The sequence below is a fragment of the Columba livia genome, chromosome 5, assembly GCF_036013475.1.
Source record: "Columba livia isolate bColLiv1 breed racing homer chromosome 5, bColLiv1.pat.W.v2, whole genome shotgun sequence".
NCBI lineage: Eukaryota > Metazoa > Chordata > Aves > Columbiformes > Columbidae > Columba > Columba livia.
This window is the reverse complement of record NC_088606.1, coordinates 4,118,042-4,134,308: the sequence shown is the minus strand read 5'-3', so window position 1 is coordinate 4,134,308 and position 16,267 is coordinate 4,118,042. Positions and strand designations below refer to the sequence as shown.

The following is a 16,267-nucleotide window of genomic DNA, read 5'->3' as shown; positions in this document are numbered from 1 at the left end:
CGGGAGATACTGCGGGACAGTTTTGTTTTGCTGAAATCTGCTGCCTTATCTGCGCGTGATGCAAAGGCAGAGCAGTTTTCACAAGGCTTGGAGGCCGCGCGGCGGCATGTTTTTCGTCCTTTATGAAACCCTCTGCGCTATTTTGATTAGAACGCTAACGTAACCCCTGGCAGCGCCAAATCTTAACTGCGAGCAGCGCTTTCCCCCCGAAGCTTGATGCGGTGCTAACAAACAGAAAGATCTCGCGCGTCCTGTTTGCGCAGAGCTGGGAAGGCAGCGTGTTCCGCGGGGGGTGCCGAGGCAGTACTGCAGTCGTATATAAGGTGAAGATGCATTCTATGTGCAGGCAGGCTGTTGCAGGGGGCGTTCATTTGTGTTTTAATGGTGTTGAGAAACTCCAGCTGCAATAATGGCGTGATCATGTTAAGTTCTTTCATTTTTATATATATGTATCTCGTATATTTCTATATAGCGCTCATATATATGTATAACTCATATATATTTATTTTTTGTCTCTTGGGAAAGAGTCCTCGTCCTGCTCATCAACCGCTGCTGTGCTCAATGGTGATTTTCTGATGTGGCTCCTGTTTGCTCAGTCTCCAGGCGGCAGAGACGCGGCGAAGCCGATGGGGAAGCCGTGCGCGTAGCGAGGATGGACTGGCTGTGACGGCTGTGCCTTAGCTGGAGAGGTGGTTACCATGAAGAGTTCCTACAGAGCTGGTCTCCACAGGGAACCGCTGAATTCCACGTCCTCCACCTTCCATCAAGTCAAACGGTATGAGCGGAGCGGCCGGTCTGCCTGTAGTTAAGTGTTGAGCACCGATTTAGCCTCCTCCTCACTCAAATGTTTGGTCTGAATTCTTACTTAAGTTGTAACGGCTTAAGGGGAGAAATGTTCTTTGACATTTTAATTTGATAATGACAACTGCAGATTCACTACAGCTGGTACATACTTGGAGAAATCTTGGGGTTTTTTAGCAACAGCTGTTAATTTGGGAACATGACTTTCACTTTAAACTTAATTGGGGAATGGCTTGTCATAGGAGACTCTAAAACATGCAGTCAGCTTAAAGCAAGTGGAAGTGCTGGCAATTGTTGCGGTTTGTCTTACTCTGGAGTAAGTAATTAGATTAGTTTAAGCTCAGATTTTGCATTGCTCACTCCTGTGTCTCTTATTAAGCAGAAATGCACGATTGATTTCAAACCCTTGTGCTTATGTGACAATTAAGTGAACGCCTCTCACTGTGTCTCATTATAGGAACACCGTACAGAACAACTTGTCCTTATGCAAATGCAAGAACATGCCAGTTTGAGTTCAAGCTACTTGAAAATATATGTATTTTTTCTTCTTTTTCTGAAACCAAGACTCTTGAACTTCCTCAGTGTGGAGGAAGAGAGCCAGCTTTCTGGTTTCCAAAAGCCGTGTGGGTTTAAAGCAAGCTTTCAGCTTTGTTCTTTGTGGTTGTGTAGACAGCATATACTTGCTCTTTTAGTCTCAAGGTAATTTAGTGCTGGAAGAGACTTCCTGGGTCACTCAGCTCCTTCCTTTCCCAAGCAGTATCTTTTGTAAACTTAGTCCAGCCTAAAAACAGTTACATCTTTTTTTTTCTGCTCCTGTAGATGAATCCATTACTGAAGATGACAGATCTGGCTGTGCGATTAGGAACCTCCTTTTGACTTCTAGACTGAATATTTGTGCCAGTCGATATACTCGTTAGAGCTCGTGTTCCTTTTTGTTCCTTCTGCATAAGCACCTCTTCTTGTTTGCAGTGGTTTACCTCTTTTGCTGGGCCTCTTTACTTTCCCCCGTGATTTTGCTGTGCTAAGTGACCCAAGTGTTCTCCAGTAGCTTCTTGAACAACAACTGCTGTCGTCGTCATTCTCGGGGTGGATGAATCTCCTCTGAGTCAGGTCCGAAAGCCTGTGCAGATCTGGCAGGAGGGGTTTTGCTGCTGCCTTGAATGCATCATGAATCACCTCCCCTTCCCTCTGTTCCATGGACCTGTCTTTGGTGGCCAATTCACCTTCCTTAGGTACCTCCAAAACTTCCTGCTGTTCAGCTTGCTGGTGCATCACCAGCTGGCTTTTTAAACTCTCCTAAGTTTCTGATACTCTGTCCTTTGTGTCCCTGCTGTTTTGGAAACGCCTTCGTTTCTGTGGTATTTGTGTTGAGGTCATTCCTGACAAAGTGAGGTGTTCCCAAGGCTGATTCTTGAGGCATGTCTCTGGTTTCCAGGCTTGTATTTTCTTATTCAGCATCACCTGGGGCTGTCTGCTGCTAAGCCAGCTCCTTTGTCTGTTTTCCCCTTCCTCTGCCAGTCTGTCTTAACCAGTAAATCTCCTTGTGCCTTCTCAAGTCCATGTCAGTAAGATGTCTCAAAAGGTTGCTTTTTTGAGAACCTTCAGGTTAGTCTGCCCTATTGAACTATTCCCTTTTTCCCCTTTTTCTTGCTGTTTGCTTTGCTCGCAAAGCACCTTTATATGAAAGTCAGACTGACAGGCTGTTGTCTCTCCTCTTTCTCCCCTGCAGTGCCACCTCCAATGTGCCACACGTTTTATTAACTCATTGCCTTAACGAGCTTTATAAATCCTGCGTCATGGCTGGCAGTTCATGAGCCTGTCTGTTTTGGATTCTAAAACCGAGACTAGCCAATCCTTGCAATCTTCATGAAACTTTTTAATCCTCCCCCTACCAGTGTTCTTGTTCAAATTAACCCCTGGGCTTCTGCCCTCATGATCACCTGTACAACCCCTCTTCAAACACGATGCACAATCCAATCTGGTAGTTTGAGCTGTACCTAGAGCGCTTCTAATCTCTGCCCTGACCTTGCTTGCAGCCCTGTTTATCTCTCTGTCCTTTCTCACAAACTGAAGAGCCTTTTACTCTTTGTTTTTCAATATCTTTGCAGTGGCTTAACGCCGGATGAGTTCTCACGTTTATTCCTAGACTCTTTGATCTTTAAGATACAAGTTTCCAAGTGATGTGACCTGATGACTTGGAACCTGTCTCTGCTTCTTGTATCCTTCATGAGCCAGTTCCTTTTGGTCTTGAGTTTCACAAAACCAACCTGACGACTTGCTTTCAGATCTACTGTTGCTTATTCTTTCTTTTGAACTCTGAATCTCTGAACGATAGTGCAATCCAAGGTTAATTTGTACAACCTTTCATGTGTTCTCATTATGCACGCACAAAAACTGAAGACTAAATAGTGTCACTTTGTGTTGGTTCGTTAACCGTTTGAAGAAATTTGTTGTGCTGTGATATTAAAAAAGGCCTTGGTCCCCTGGCAGGTAATAAATTAGAAAATGAATGATAAATTGAGAAAGATAAAACATTTCCAGATGGAAACATGTCACCTATCTGTGCTGCTCTGGGCTGCTTTCAGCAGAAACCCTATAAAACCACCAGTTTGGGTTTTTTTACCATCCTTCTGTGATTTCTTCTTATCTTAGCCCATTCCACCCAAGGCATGTGTGCTATCCCCTCATCTTTGAGCTACATGTTTCTGGAGCAGCTTATAACCCCGAATGCCAAATCTCTCACTTTATTTCGTAGTAGCTGCGGCTACTGTGCTTTATGCTGAAGGATGTAACGTGTGTGCATTTGCTTAAAAATGTGTTCAGAACTTATTACGGGTGGGAGCCCTCAAGCTGGATTAGTCTGTGCTTTGGGCTTGCATGTGTGGCCCATCACCTGAAACCTCTGCTGGGTGAAGATGGTGGGTTTTACAGGATGGATTTTATAGCTGCTCCTGTGTGCAGCTGTATTTTGATGTCCTCTCCCCCAAAGTCAGGTTATTTGAACACCTCACGTGGGTGAACAAGCCGAGAGTGATCCAATGTTAAGTTAGGTGTCCACTTTGCATTTAGCTCCTCAGCTCTTCTGGGCTTGTCCTGCTCCCCCCAGCCCGGCTGCTGGAGCGCAGGGCAACACGCCAGCACTCTGGTACCTTCTGTTTGTCCTCCGGTCCTGTGATAATCCTCACTTGCCCCTTGATTGATGCAAAAGGTTGGGAGATGTCCTCTGCTGGGAGGACAGGCTGAGAGAGTTGGGGTGTTCAGCTGGAGAACAGAAGCTCTGGGGGGACCTTATTGCGGCCTTTCTGTACTTAAAAGGGGCCTGTAAGAAAGATGGGAACGGGCTTTTCAGCAGGGCCTTTTGCGATAGGACAAGGGGTGATGGTTTTAAACTAAAGGAGGGAGATTCAGGCTGGACATGAGGAAGAAATTGTTGCCCTGAGGGTGGTGAGAGCCTGGCCCAGGTTGGCCAGAGAGGTGGTGGATGAACCATCCCTGGAGACATCCCAGGCCAGGCTGGACGGGGCTCTGAGCAACCTGAGCTGGTGAAGATGTCCCTGCTCATGGCAGGGGGGGCACTGGGGGAGCTGGGAACATCCCTTCATCCCAAACCATTCTGTGTATCAGGAACAGTTGCTTTAATGTGAAGTTATTGCTGCAAGGGAGTGAGTTTTCTAGAAATCAGATGCCTGAAGTGGAACCCGCCCCTGGTCTGGAGCATCTCGCTTCCCAACCCGCCTTTCCCTGATCTGGACACTTGCCACGCACCAGAACAAGCTCCAGTGAGCGGCATCGTCCATCCCAACTGCTTGGCCGGGACTTTCCCGCCCCGGCAGAATCCCTGGAATGTCTTTGAAGCAGCTCCCCGTCTGCGTCGCCTCGTCCCGGCAGCGCGAAGGGGATGGGAACGGTACTGGAGACTGAGCCCAAAGGACCCACCAGCGCCTTCCAGAAATAACAAGTGGTTGCCCATAGTTTAATTTGCATTTAGTACTCAGACCTTCGTAATTATCGGTGTTCTTTACAGAGGAGTTAGGCTCTGTGGACAGAGAACTGGGATGCCAGGGAAGAGGAATGCCTTGCCAGAGGTTATGCTTGGTGTGGGTTTTTATTGTTGTTGGATATTTTTTTCCCCTTTTTTATATTTGTTTTTTGCTTCTGCTTTGTGTTAGTATGTCCTGAGGGTTTTTACAGAGTTGTAGTTGGCACTGCGTGTGCAGTCAGCAACGCTCGGAACTTTTGCCGACTGGAGTTAGTGTTTACAAAAAGAAATCCACAGGAAACTTCGGGGTTTCGATTGAAATTTTCGCCTTAATAAAACCTTCCGGTCATTCGGCCAGAAAACTGTGGTGCTTGAGCAGATTACACTTCTTTTTGTTGTTGTTGAGATCTTCTGTCTTCACAGGGCACTGTGAGAGTCCCTGGCCCAGCAAGGGGCATCTGGGCTCTCTGTGGACCTTAGAAAGGGGCTGTGAAAATGGAGCCTTTTCTACCAGTTTTTCCTCCAGCTCTGGAGTTTCCGCTAAAGCAAATATGTTTGGTTTTTTTTAAGCTGCTGTGATTTCCAAGGGAAAAATTTAATGAAATATAACAAAGGCAAATGTAGAGTATTGCATCTGGGTAGGAACAACCCCAGGTTCCAGTATAAGTTGGGGAATGACCTGTTAGAGAGCAGTGTAGGGGAAAGGGACCTGGGGGTCCTGGGGACAGCAGGGTGACCATGAGCCAGCACTGGGCCCTTGTGGCCAGGAAGGCCAATGGTACCTGGGGTGGGTTAGAAGGGGGTGGTCAGTAGGTCAGAGAGGTTCTCCTGCCCCTCTGCTCTGCCCTGGGGAGACCACACCTGGAATATTGTGTCCAGTTGTGGCCCCTCAGTTCCAGCAGGACAGGGAACTGCTGGAGAGAGTCCAGCGCAGCCACCAAGATGCTGAAGGGAGTGGAGCATCTCCCGTGTGAGGAAAGGCTGAGGGAGCTGGGGCTCTGGAGCTGGACAAGAGGACACTGAGGAGTGACCTTATTAATGTTTGCAAATATACAAAGGGTGAGTGTCAGGAGGATGGAGCCAGGCTCTTCTCGGTGACAACCAGTGATAGGACAAGGGGTAATGGGTTTAAGCTGGAACACAAGAGGTTCCACTTAAACTTGAGAAGAAACTTCTTCTCAGTGAGGGTGGCAGAGCCTGGCCCAGGCTGCCCAGGGGGTTGTGGAGTCTCCTTCTGTGCAGACATTCCAACCCGCCTGGACACCTTCCTGTGTAACCTCATTTGGGTGTTCCTGCTCCATGGGGGGATTGCACTGGATGAGCTTTCCAGGTCCCTTCCAATCCCTAGCATTCTATGATTTAGAAGATATAAAAATACAGATGGATGCAGAAAGATTCTGTCCAGCTTGGCTAAGTAGCTTATGGGTCTTCAGGGTAAGGAGGGCTACATGCATGTCTGCACATGGAAACATATATTTCTATATCAATCCCATGTAGTAACTAACATGATAAAACTGTAGTGGAAACAAGCCGTAGTCACCAGTGTAATGCCAGAAGTGTAAGTATCCTGTTTTTCAGACACGGCTGATTAGGAACAGAAAAAAATGGCCCTTTTTATTTTGTCAGCTTAAGGACGGAATAACAGTATAAAGGCGGCACGGCTGGTTGTTTCAGTGCTGATCGTTCCTGGCAGAATTATCTCTTATCAGCAATTCAAAACCACGCGTTTGAGACTGAAAACCTTTTCATGCTTTACGCCATGAACTTCTGAAGAGTCGTTGTCTCTAAAGATAAAATTAGAAAGCTTGATAACTTAAAGGGTGGGGGAAAAGCAAACAGAATAATTCTGGAATGGTATCATAGGGAATTGTCAGTGACTTCACCTTTTAACAGCTATTTTTGGTGGGTTTAAATATTTAAAACGTACCTGGAGCTGCCACGATTCTCTGCTTGCCAGCGCTGCAGTGTTGCAGAAATAAGTGAGTCTGTGGGTGGGGACTGGGCTCTGGTTCATCTTCAAAGTGATTTCTGCTGGGAAGCCTCCTTCTAATTCTAGGAGCTAGAAACGAAATGTGCTGCTGACGTGCAGGGAAGAAGTGAAGTTTGCCTGGAAGTTCGTTCTTAATGTTCACAGCAAAGTGTGTATGGGGGCCCATTTTTATCCAAGTGACACCTTCAGGTAAAGTCCATTACTAACATCCCATTTAAAATGGACGTTCTCTTCGCTGCCCAAAAAACCGGGAGGCAGGTGGCACCGTGATTCAGCTGGCCAGGTTAGCAGTGCTCTTGAGAGCTGTCTGGAGTTATTAATTAAGGTTTTCTTCAAATCTGGATCCATTAAAACAAGTGCAGCGAACTGAACGCTGAATTCAAATGAGGCAATTATTCTGGCAGGAAAACTTCTGACTAAGGCATAATTTTGTTATGTAAATTATAACTTTTCAGCCTTAAATGGTATTGTTGGCTGAGCCAGAGACTAACTGAAACATAGGAGGAAATATAACCTTAAACAAGAAATCCGTGAGAGGTGAGGCAGAACTCTCCCCTTTGTCTTTCTCCAGAGACCAGAAATAGCTGGGAGCAGCTGAACCAACTTTGCTGGCTGAACGTGTCCTCAGCACGCTGGGGTAACCAGTTTGGTCCTGTTCTTCTCATAATGCCTGGTCTGACCTTCATTTGCAACTTCTCTTTAATGAAGGGTGTTGACCCGATTGTCCTGCTGGATTCCTGAAAACAGCTCGAAGAAAACCTGTTAAAAACACGTTCAGCTCATCTTCGAAACACCCGGGCATGAAAACTCATGAATGAAATCAAACCTTCTGCTCTTAGCTCATGAGATTTCAACATGCGGAGTTGTGTAGTTAATTGTATTCACCTCTTCTCCCTGGGATACAGTGGTGAGCAATCATTGGAGCTTTTATTTGATCTGAAAAGCGCAGCTCCAAAATTCCCCTCTGGATGGGGATGGGGATGGGGGGTGTAGGCACCGTTCTCTGCAGTTGTTCACCTGATGCTCTTCTAGGCCGGGCTCTGGTCTGAATACATTGGTGGCTGGACCCTGCTCAGCTCTAAAGTGCAGCTGAGATGAGGCAAACTCTGTTTTCTGTACTTAAAAGGGGCCTGTAAGATGGGGACAGACTTTTGAGCAGGACCTGTTGCGACAGGACAAGGGGTGATGGTTTTAAACTAAAAGAGGGAGATTCAGGCTGGACATGGGGAAGAAATTGTTGTCCCTGAGGGTGGTGAGAGCCTGGCCCAGGTTGGCCAGAGAGGTGGTAGATGAACCATCCCTGGAGACATCCCAGGCCAGGCTGGACGGGGCTCTGAGCAACCTGAGCTGGTGAAGATGTCCCTGCTCATGGCAGGGGGGGCACTGGGGGAGCTGGGAAGGTCCCTTCAACCCAAACCATTCTATGATTCTATGGAAAAAGAGGCTGAAACAAGCTACAGCAGCCTTGCTTTCCCATTCTCTATTATTCATCTGTTGCAGCACCCTGAAGTTCTATTTTTATCAGGTCATTTTAGGTTTTAGCATCCAACTGAGGAGGCAAACAGAACAGCTCTGTTGCGTTTTGCAGAGGAGACTAAATTGGGAGGTGACCCAGTTCCAACAAGAGCTGGAATCAGCAGCAGAAGGCATGGGGAGAGAATTAACCCAGGGACTGGGTAGATGTATTTGTGGTAATGGGGGATATTATCCCCACAGTCTGTAGGTGATGGGTAGGTGGTTTTGGCACTGTCTTGTTGCAAGAATAAGGTGATGATCTCCGTATAAAATCAGGAGGGGAGAGAACACAACTGCATCCTTTGCAGTATCTTCCTCCTGGCCTTCAAAGCGCTGCAGGGGTCCAAGGGGGACCCCGAGGTTCTATGCACACTTGTAGAAGGTGGACTGAGCCACTTCCTCTCAATGTACTGCCCCAAAACCTCTCTCCTCACACTTGTCACCCATCCCTTCGCACTTACTTCTAGGGCCAGAAGGAGGAACAGAAACCTGTGTGGTGTCAGCAGCTGGACCTGGAGCATCTTCCTTCCCAAGTATCCTGCGCTGGCTCCACTGCTCCCAGGCCCAGCTCTGCGTTCCGCCTTCGGGAACTCTGCAGCGTCCCCAGCCCTGGCTGCTGGGTCCAGGTCTGGGCTCCCCAGTTTAAGAAGGACAAGGAATTACTGGAGAGAGTCCATGGGAGGGACACAAAGATGCTGAGGGGTCTGGAGCATCTTTCTGATGAGGAGACACTGAGAGATCTGAGGTTGTTCAGCTGGAGAAGAGAAGCTGAGAGGGATCTGATCAATGCTGATCAATATCTCCAGGGTGGGTGTCAGAGGATGGACCAGACTCTGTTCAGTGGTGCCCAACGCCAGGGTGAGGGGCAACGGGCACAGACTGAAACACAGGAGGCTCCATCTGAACATGAGGAGAAACTTGTTTGCTGGGTGTGGAGTCTCCTCTGAGACATTCAAACCCCCTGAACCCACCTGTGTGATCTGCTCTGTGACCCTGCGGGAGCAGGGGGGTTGGACTGGGGGATCTCCAGAGGTCCCTTCAACCCCAACCACCCTGTGAGTCTCTGATCCATGGGGCAGAGCTGGCTGCACTGTCCCTGAGCTGTGCTCCAGGTTGCTCATACATCCATCTCTATTCATGGTTGGCATCTGCTGTTCCTGGCTTCCCTATGCAGCTGTCCCATGTCCCCTCCTCGTGTGCCGTCCCCACCGGTGCCCTGTGTAGCATCCTGAGGGTGTCCCGAGGTCGTTGTTTCCAGAGCACGGCATGGTCGGGAAGAGCCTGGCTGGACTCCAGCCACATCCGATACAAACTGATCGTGTGTCTTAACTGGGGCTGTTACACCTGTCAATTTATCCAACTTTATAGATGTTATGGCTTGAGGTTTTTAATTGAAAGTTGGTTTTAGGCTAGAAATGCGATACTAAAGAAACTGTTTTGGTGGTGGCTGTCAAGGGAAATGTATTCAGTGTCTGAATGTGTCCGTATCAGCTCATGATAAACGTGGCATTGAACCTGCTGTTCTTAAACTCTCAAGCACAGATTATCCCCATTTCAAAAAGGCCTTTTAATGTAACAATTCAAAGATTACCATGGAAACATAATCTATAGTTAGTTCTGCAATATGCTTATGCGATCCTCCTGGGATAAGAGCCTGAAGTCTCCTGATAGTTACATCTTATGTGGCTTTCGTGTCTTTTTGAGCTCCGAGGTGAAGGTGACAGCGAAGGTGTGACAGAGCGGAGGAGCCGAGCGCCCGGGACTGTCGTGTCAGCAGCACCCACGTGTCTCCTTCGCTGCTCTGAAATTCCTAGCGATAAAAACACGTCTTTGAAACTGGTTCTTTTCAGCTGGATGTGATGCTGCTCTCACTTTTGCGTTGGGGTTGCATCTGATGCGTAGCATGAGGATCCTTGTTGGGAAAGCACACCAAATATCCATTATTGGTGCACTAAAGGGTAGGTTTTATTTTGGGTGGTGTTAGGAGATTGGATATCTGCCAGTATCTCTGAATATAATATCTCTCTCTATCATCTCTCTCTCTCTCTCTATATATATATCATCTCTCTCTCTATCATCTTATAATCTCTATCATTATAGACCGGTCAGCCTCACCTCTGTCCCTGGGAAAGTAATGGAACAGCTTATCCTTGGTGCCATCTCAAGGCATATCAAGGATAAGATTAGGGTCAGTCAGCATGGCTTTACCAAGGGGAAGTCGTGCTTGACCAACCTCATAGCCTTTTATGAGAATGTAACAAGGTGGATGGATGATGGCAGAGCGGTGGATGTGGTCTGCCTTGACTTCAGTAAAGCCTTTGACACAGTCTCCCACAGCATCCTCACAGCTAAGTTGAGGAGGTGTGGTCCAGACAATGGACTAGTGAGGTGTGTTGCAAACTGGCTTAAGGAGAGAAGCCAGAGAGTGGTAGTCAATGGTGCAGAGTCCAGTTGGAGGCCAGTATCTAGTGCAGTGCCTCAGGGGGCAGTACTGGGGCCAATATTATTCAATATATTCATTAACAATTTAGACAAGGGAATAGAGTGTACTATCAGCAAGTTTGCTGATGACACCAAGCTGGGAGGAGTGGCTGACACGCCAGAAGGCCGTGCTGCCATCAGAGACCTGGACAGGCTGGAGAGTTGGGCGGGGAATAACCTGATGAAATTTAACAAGGGAAAGTGTAGAGTCCTGCATCTGGGCAGGAACAACCCCAGGTTCCAGTATAGGTTGGGAAATTACATATTAGAGAGCAGTGTAGGGGAAAGGGACCTGGGGGTCCTGGGGACAGCAGGATGACCATGAGCCAGCACTGGGCCCTTGTGGCCAGGAAGGCCAATGGTACCTGGGGTGGGTTAGAAGGGGGTGGTCAGTAGGTCAGAGAGGTTCTCCTGCCCCTCTGCTCTGCCCTGGTGAGACCACATCTGGAATATTGTGTCCAGTTGTGGCCCCTCAGTTCCAGCAGGACAGGGAACTGCTGGAGAGGGTCCAGCGTAGGGCAACGAAGATGATTAAGGGAGTGGAGCATCTCCCTTATGAAGAAAGGCTGAGGGAGCTGGGGCTCTTTAGTTTGGAGAAGAGGAGACTGAGGGGGGACCTTATTAATGTTTATAAATATATAAAGGGTGAGTGCTATGAGGATGGAGCCAGGCTCTTCTCGGTGGCAAACAATGATAGGACAAGGGGTAATGGGATCAAGCTGGAACACAAGAGGTTCCACTTAAATTTGAGAAGAAACTTCTTCTCGGTGAGGGTGGCAGAGCCTGGCCCAGGCTGCCCAGGGGGTTGTGGAGTCTCCTTCTGTGCAGACATTCCAACCCGCCTGGACACCTTCCTGTGTAACCTCATCTGGGTGTTCCTGCTCCATGGGGGGATTGCACTGGATGATCTTTTGAGGTCCCTTCCAATCCCAAACATACCGTGATACTGTGATCTCTCTCTCTCTCTCTCTCTCTGTCTGCCTTGCACCTGGATTAAGGAATGAGCGGACACAAGGGTGACTCTGTCTAGAAGGAGCCTCTGGCTACGTTTGCGTGACAGAACTCAAACGTCAGGATTTCTGCTTGCAACTCCCTGGACGGAGATTTCTCTCCCAGGAAGATCTCGGCCAGATCATGATGCTGTTGCAAGAAGCTCTCGCAGGGTGGATGTTGCAGCTCGGCTGTTGCTTTTCCTTTCTTATGTGGTTCCTTTTGAGGTGGTGCCTGCTCTCTCTGGTTCCATTTTGGCATGGTTTACAACTCTGACTTCTTCCCTTTCTGTTTTTCTAGGGTTTCTGGTATGCACTTAAAGCCATATCTCAAGTTACAGAAGAAAGAGCGATCTCCAGAAATTAGCCAGGACTCCCTAAGAGTCCCACCTGCGAGCCATCAGAGACCAGCGCAAGAAGACAAATACACCACCAACTGCACCAAACTGAGCGTTTTCCCAAAACCCTCCCTCGTGACTCCATCTCGCAAACTTCTGGGGATTATTTATCCAAATACTATGTGCAATATGAACGGGAAAGGTCCAGCGGATGGTCTGAGCGCCAGGGAAAAGAAGAACGCGCTGTCCGCGACGATTCACCAGGGAGAAGAAGGTGAAGGGCCGCTGGACGTGTGGGCTGTGGTGAAACCCGGCAATACGAAGGAGAAGATCGCGTTCTTCGCTGCCCAGCAGTGCGGCAGCAGCAACCGCCTGGGCTCCATGAAAATCAAAAGCACGTGGGACATTGACGGGAGAACGGCCAAGCGCAGGAAAAAATCCGGCGATCTTAAAAAAGCCAAAATCCAACTGGAAAGAATGAGGGAGGCGAACGCCAGGTGCTCCCAGCCCGAGCCGTTCGCCTGCGGCATCGAGCACTGTTCGGTGCATTACGGGAACGACCACGGCGAGGGCGTCTTCCCCGGCCGGTCCCTCTCGGTGGTGGAGATGGTGGCGTTTCTGGAGCAACGAGCGAGCGCTTTGCTGGTGGACTGCGCTAAAACCTGCGCTCCCGCTCCCGCCACGAGGCTGAGCGCTGCGCCCAAAGCCGCCTTCCCCGCCTCAGACCCTTTCTGCTCCGCCGAGGCGTGCGAGGTGCCGGTGGAGAGGGGGCCGTGCGGCGAGCAGCAGAGCGAGCCCGTGCGGGTGCTGGACATGGTGGCCAAGCTGGAGTCGGAGTGTTTGAGGCGCCAGAGCGAGCGGGAGGCCGGGAGCCTCTCGCGGAACAACAGCTTCCGCCGAAACGTCGGCAGGGTGCTCCTGGCCAACGGCACCCAGCCCGATGGAGACGCGGGGAAGGTGTCCCCGGGGGTCCTGGCGCCGGGGGAAGATTTGGAGGGCGCTGGGGAAGCCGAGGGTGGGTATGGGGGACGGTGCGGCGCTCTGGGTGACGCTGAGCTGTGGGATGGCGCTGCCTCTGCTCGGCAGCCTTTTTCTTCTGGGCTGGACGCTCGGATGGGGAATGTGAATTCGGGACTGGCTCACGCGGTGTTGACAATAACCACCGGCAGGAGCGATGCTGAAACACCAATCGAGCCCCCCGGACCTGTGCTGCCCGCCTGTCCCGCTGCCGCCGGCCGCCCGGTGGATTCCTTGCGTGGCAAGAACGCGACTGTGGATTGTACGTCGAAAGAGCCTGTGATTTTCCCAAAGCAAAGCCTGCACCCTGCTCGGAAAGAGCCCTTATGCATCAGTATATCGGTCACCAAGACGGAGAAGGGGCGCAGGAAAGAGAAGCTGTGTAACTCCGGTGCTGGTGACGACGCGCTCCCGGGGAGGCTGTTTTTCCTGCGTGCCGACCAGCCCGCCGCTCACGAGCAACAGCCGCTACGGGAAAGCGCCCAAGAAAAGCCAGAAGTAGCCCAAACTGAGGATGAGGACGCTTTGGCGTCTGACAGATCATCTGTCAGAAACGGCGTCCCCGCAGAGCCATCCGCCCTCTCTGTTCCTCCCGCAGAAGGGGCTTTGCAAGTACTTGATCCTTCCTGCTTGAAAAAGCAGGTTTCGCATGACTTTCTGGAGACCCGGTTTAAAATCCAGCAGCTTTTGGAGCCTCAGCAGTACATGGCCTTTTTGCCTCACCACATCATAGTGAAGATCTTTGGTTTGCTTCCCACCAGGAGCCTGGTCGCCCTAAAATGCACTTGCTACTACTTCAAATTCATCATCGAATATTACAACATCAGGCCCGCGGATTCGCGCTGGGTCCGCGATCCCCGGTACAGAGAAGACCCCTGCAAGCAGTGCAAGAAGAAATACGTGAAAGGGGACGTATCGCTGTGCCGGTGGCATCCCAAACCCTATTGCCAAGCGTTACCCTACGGGCCTGGCTACTGGATGTGCTGTCACCGCTCTCAGAAGGGCATCCCGGGCTGTAAGTTGGGCCTTCATGACAATCATTGGGTTCCCGCTTGTCACAGCTTTAATCGCGCCATTCATAAGAAAAGCAGAGGAGCGGGAGCCGAAGTGGAAGAGGAATATTAGTGCACACACACTTTCCTACGAGATTGTTTGGGGTAGGAGGAGATTCTCATGCCTTGTGCTGTTTACAGTGTATATAATTGTTGTGTTTGGTTATTTTTTCAATGTTTTTTTGTTTTCACAGGGCTATGAAACTGCACATAAACACAAGAGCCTTTACCTTTTAGATTACGGATAGCTTTTAGTCCATCGATGTAAATAACACTATAAAAACTAATTGTACATACAGAGTCTACAGCTGGCTGAACAACGTACTCACTACAATGCAGCTATGATAGTGTTGCGGCTATAGTCGTGTGTGTTTTTAAGTGTCTCGTTCCAAAAATCTGTATATCCTGTATAATATATGAACGTTTCCGAGAGGAAACTCTAAATAGGTAAAGGTCGACTTGTTTAAAGAATCTTCAGCCAACTTAACTGGACAACCTTAAAATTAGACTAGAACAGATCCATTATAGTAGTGTGGCAGTGGATAAAAAAAAGAGGAATATTATTGTATAGTCAGAATAAAAAAAATATATCTTGTCTACCATACCCGTGTTGTCTGGTTTGGGTTTTTATGTTTGTTTGATTTCTTTTTTTTTTTTTTTACTTGAATAAACCGTGCATTCTCGATCTGCCTGACCTGACTTTCTCTTGGTAAGAGGTGCAGGACGGGGATGAACTGGGATTTGCTCGAGTGGTGCAGGATGGAACTGCAGTTGCCTTGGGGATGCGCTGGGAGCTTTGCTCTCCGCTCTATATGGAACTTTCCCCTTGCAAGAAGAACCTTCGCAGCTCTTTGGTGGGTCCCCGCCAGCTGAGCGGAGCAGCGCTTGTGCCTTTGTGTTCCCCAAGTCCCTTCTCTCCCCCACATTTGCCTGTGGCTGTTTGCCTGGTGGCGTCCGTGGGCTGGAGGAGATGAAATCAGAGCACAAGAAAGGTTTGATTCTTTGCAGGAACCTGATTCCAGAAGGACGTTTCTCTCCATTAACAAATAAAACTGAGCAGTTACAACCTGAAGCTGCGTTTGGTAAATTCAGGGTGTTCACAGTAGATTTAAAAGGGATGCTGAATAGATATCACAGTATGTTTGGGATTGGAAGGGACCTGGAAAGCTCATGCAGTGCAATCCCCCCATGGAGCAGGAACACCCAGATGAGGTTACACAGGAAGGTGTCCAGGCGGGTTGGAATGTCTGCACAGAAGGAGACTCCACAACCCCCTGGGCAGCCTGGGCCAGGCTCTGGCACCCTCACCAGGAACAAGTTTCTTCTCAAATTTAAGTGGAACCTCTTGTGTTCCAGCTTGATCCCATTACCCCTTGTCCTATCATTGGTTGTCACCAAGAAGAGCCTGGCTCCATCCTCCTGACACTCCCCCTTTCCATATTGATCCCCATGAATGAGTCCCCCCTCAGTCTCCTCTTGTCCAGCTCCAGAGCCCCAGCTCCCTCAGCCTTTCCTCACACGGGAGATGCTCCACTCCCTTAATCATATGATGATGAGCAGCAGGAATGACATTAAAAACGTGAATCGGCTGTGAAGAGGAAGAGCAGGACCCCTCGGTAATTCGTGATTTCGCTCTCTAATGGGGCGCAGGCTTCTCCCAAGCTGGGATCAAGAAGCAAAACAGCTTTCTGGACGGAGTTGTCTTGGCAAAAACCATCAGCATCCAGCTTAATTGCAATTAAGGAAGAGGGGGAAGAAGCCGCTTTCCTGCCCCGCACCCAGGACTGGAACACTCGAGATAACCCGCGGGGCGGACAGCGAGGAAAGTCCCCACGAGGCTGAAATAGAAGCAGGAGAGGAAAATATTTTGTTACCAGATAAGGAGCCGGTGAGGTCATTTTTTTTCAGAACAGGGTGTGAGATTTTGGTCACCTTTGTTGAACAAGGGGAAAAAATGAGAATAAAACAAGTGCATTGGGCTGTTTTGCTCCTTGGAGCAGTTGAATACGGAGGATAATTTGCTCTCCGCCCCATCCCCACCCTCCCCTCAAGCTGCTGTGGACCGTGGGCTGTTTTATCCATCATTTATTGACGTTGTTGGCCGG

At 49.2% G+C, this 16,267-nt stretch overlaps 1 protein-coding gene across 6 annotated transcripts in view; it reads left to right on the top strand.

Moving 5' to 3' along the window:
• Nucleotides 1–14,847, top strand: part of FBXO34 (F-box protein 34) — a 43,849-nt gene extending 29,002 nt beyond the window's left edge. For 4 of the 6 annotated variants that reach the window (XM_065063145.1, XM_065063146.1, XM_065063147.1 and 1 more), the window contains 2 exons: nt 597–775; nt 12,057–14,847. In XM_065063145.1, coding sequence (XP_064919217.1) covers nt 699–775; nt 12,057–14,235 — 2,256 coding nt within the window. In that variant the 5' untranslated portion in view covers nt 597–698 and the 3' untranslated portion in view covers nt 14,236–14,847. Of the gene's footprint in view, nt 1–525; nt 776–12,056 lie in introns of all 6 variants that reach the window. The other 2 variants (XM_065063148.1, XM_065063149.1) reach the window with 1 other exon arrangement.
• Nucleotides 14,848–16,267: the final 1,420 nt, after the last annotated feature.